This window comes from Augochlora pura, unplaced genomic scaffold, assembly GCF_028453695.1.
Source record: "Augochlora pura isolate Apur16 unplaced genomic scaffold, APUR_v2.2.1 APUR_unplaced_3611, whole genome shotgun sequence".
Lineage (NCBI taxonomy): Eukaryota > Metazoa > Arthropoda > Insecta > Hymenoptera > Halictidae > Augochlora > Augochlora pura.
In genome coordinates this window covers 1-2,283 of record NW_027583885.1, presented here as the reverse complement: position 1 = coordinate 2,283, position 2,283 = coordinate 1, and the positions used below count along the sequence as shown (strand labels likewise).

General features: G+C 57.5%; 1 protein-coding gene across 1 annotated transcript; it reads right to left on the bottom strand.

The window, feature by feature from the left end:
- Nucleotides 1-109: 109 nt before the first annotated feature.
- LOC144477776 (uncharacterized) lies at nucleotides 110-2,112 on the bottom strand (the record flags this gene model as incomplete). The annotated part of the gene is made up of 2 exons (XM_078195512.1): nucleotides 1,434-2,112; nucleotides 110-1,380 (listed from the first exon to the last, which is right to left on the bottom strand). Coding segments are annotated over exons 1-2 (1,950 nt in total), but the record flags the coding sequence as incomplete, so codon positions are not given.
- Between the last annotated feature and the right edge of the window lie 171 nt (nucleotides 2,113-2,283).

Below are 2,283 nucleotides of genomic sequence, written 5' to 3'. Positions count from 1 at the left end.
CGGTCCAAGTGATCCTGTCCGATTTCCGGATCCGTCTTCGAGGAATCACCGCTTGCAAGGGGGCCTGAATCGTCGCTGCGTTACGAATAAACCTATGGTAGAAATTTACCATCCCCAAAAACCTGCTCAACCCTTTGGCGTCCTTCGGTTCGGCGAGGTCTAATATAACGCGGACTTTATCGTCCAAGGGCTTCAAACCCTCCGCGCTAATGGTATGCCCGAGGAAATTTACGGACGCCTGGCCGAAGACACACTTATCGTGATTAATGGTCAAACCATAGTGGGCGAGACGCTTGAACAGGTGATCCAAATGTTGCCGGTGCTCGTCAACCGACCCGGAAGCTACAATTATATCGTCCAGGTACGGGAAGCAAAAATCTAGACCCGCGGTAACCTCATTGATGAAGCGCTGAAAAGTTTGCGCGGCGTTACGTAACCCGTAGCTCATGTGGGTGAACTCAAAAGAACCGAAAGGAGTGATTATAGCTGTTTTAGGGATGTCTTGTTCACGGATCGGAATTTGCTGATACGCGCGCACCAGGTCGACGGTAGAAAACACGGTTTTCCCACACAGGAACGCGGTACAGTCTTGTAAATATGGAATGGGGTAACGGTCCGGAGTTGTCACGCTATTCAGCCTCCTGTAGTCACCGCAAGACCGCCACTCGCCATTTTTCTTCGGCACGAGATGCAAGGGTGACGCCCAAGGGCTCTTGGACGGGCGGCATAGCCCCTCTTGCATCATGAACGCGAATTCAGCCTTGGCGGCCCGCAGACGAGCGGGGTCTAGGCGCCTAGCCTTAGCCGTAATGGGAGGTCCGGTGGTCTCGATGTAGTGTTGCACGCTGTGGGCCGGCTGCAGCGGTGTCACGCAGGCACGAGTTAAACTCGGGTACCTGCTGAGAATGTCGCCGTACGGATGATCGCCAGCGATGCGGCGGATCTGCGGAGATTCTCCAGCACAGGGACGGCCCTGGACCACAATGTTCGTTTCACCGTCGATCAACCGACGGTGCCGTACGTCGACTAGGAGGTGGAAATGCGACAGCATATCCGTCCCGATGATCGGCTGATTCACCTCAGCGATGACGAATGGCCACGCGAACTCCCTCCGAAGCCCCAGGTTCAACGGTAACCGCCGTTGTCCATATGTCCTAATCGGCGTTCCGTTGGCGGCATAAAGGGGAACGCCGGAAGTCCCCTGACGATCTCGACGGGCAGCGGGCAGGACAGATACATCCGCTCCCGTGTCGACCAGGAAACGCAATCCGGTCTCCTTGTCGAAGACGAAAAGGCGACGACGCTCGACCTCCCGGAAATCCGTCGCCGACGACAACCGGGTGTTTAGTTTCCCGCGTGGGTGTTCTTCCAGCTGCAGGGCTGAAAGCACTTCAAGGCTTTCTCGCCGTACTTCGCGTGTAGGCGACACAAACCGTTGCGCGACTGAGAGCGTTGCTTGCGGTGTGGCGATCTCGGGAACGGCGATCGGCCTCGACGGCGACTCGGAGGACGCCTCTCGCCGCGGTTCGAAGACCAGCCTCCGGCTTCCAGTCGGCTGATTCGCTCCACCAACCAGTCGACCTTCTGGGCCCAATCGTCCATCCCTGGGGACGATGTCGACGCGGCGCGGACGTTTTGCCTGGAAAGGTCAAGAATTTTATCGGCCAGACGGGCCAATTCGTCCAAGTCTACGGAGCACGTGGTGAGGATGCCCTGAGCGTGGGAAGGCAGCCGCTGCATCCACAGCGACTTCAGCAGGGAGTCGGGGACGGGCGACGGGCGTCTGTCGCCCAAGTCGACCTCGCTCAGCAGCGTTTGCAGACGTTTCTCCTCGCCCTGAGCAAAGACGCTGATGAGCCTCTCCTTGAGCCTCGTGTATGGGTTGGTCACGGCCGCATCGCGCAAGATATCGCCGACGTCGACGAGCGTGGATTCGTCCAGATTCTGTATCACGTAGGACGAGCGTGTCCTCTCGGTGGTGATGGATGCGGTGTCGAACTGTGCTTCCATATGAGTGAACCAGAGCTCGTGGTTCGACTTCCAGAACGGCGTGTGGCGGACTCCCACACGTGCTACATCGGCGGAGGGTACGCCGCGCGACTCAGACGCCATGATTCAACACGCGATTTTTGAAATGAATGAGGATGGGCCTCGCCAAACGCGCTTAAACCAATCACGTTCCCTTACGCGGTATAATCGCGGTATATTTATATCACGTCGGGGTCACCAATTTTTTTGTGGACGCGCACGCGGTAAAGGCAACGCGCACGTGCTGCCACTAGC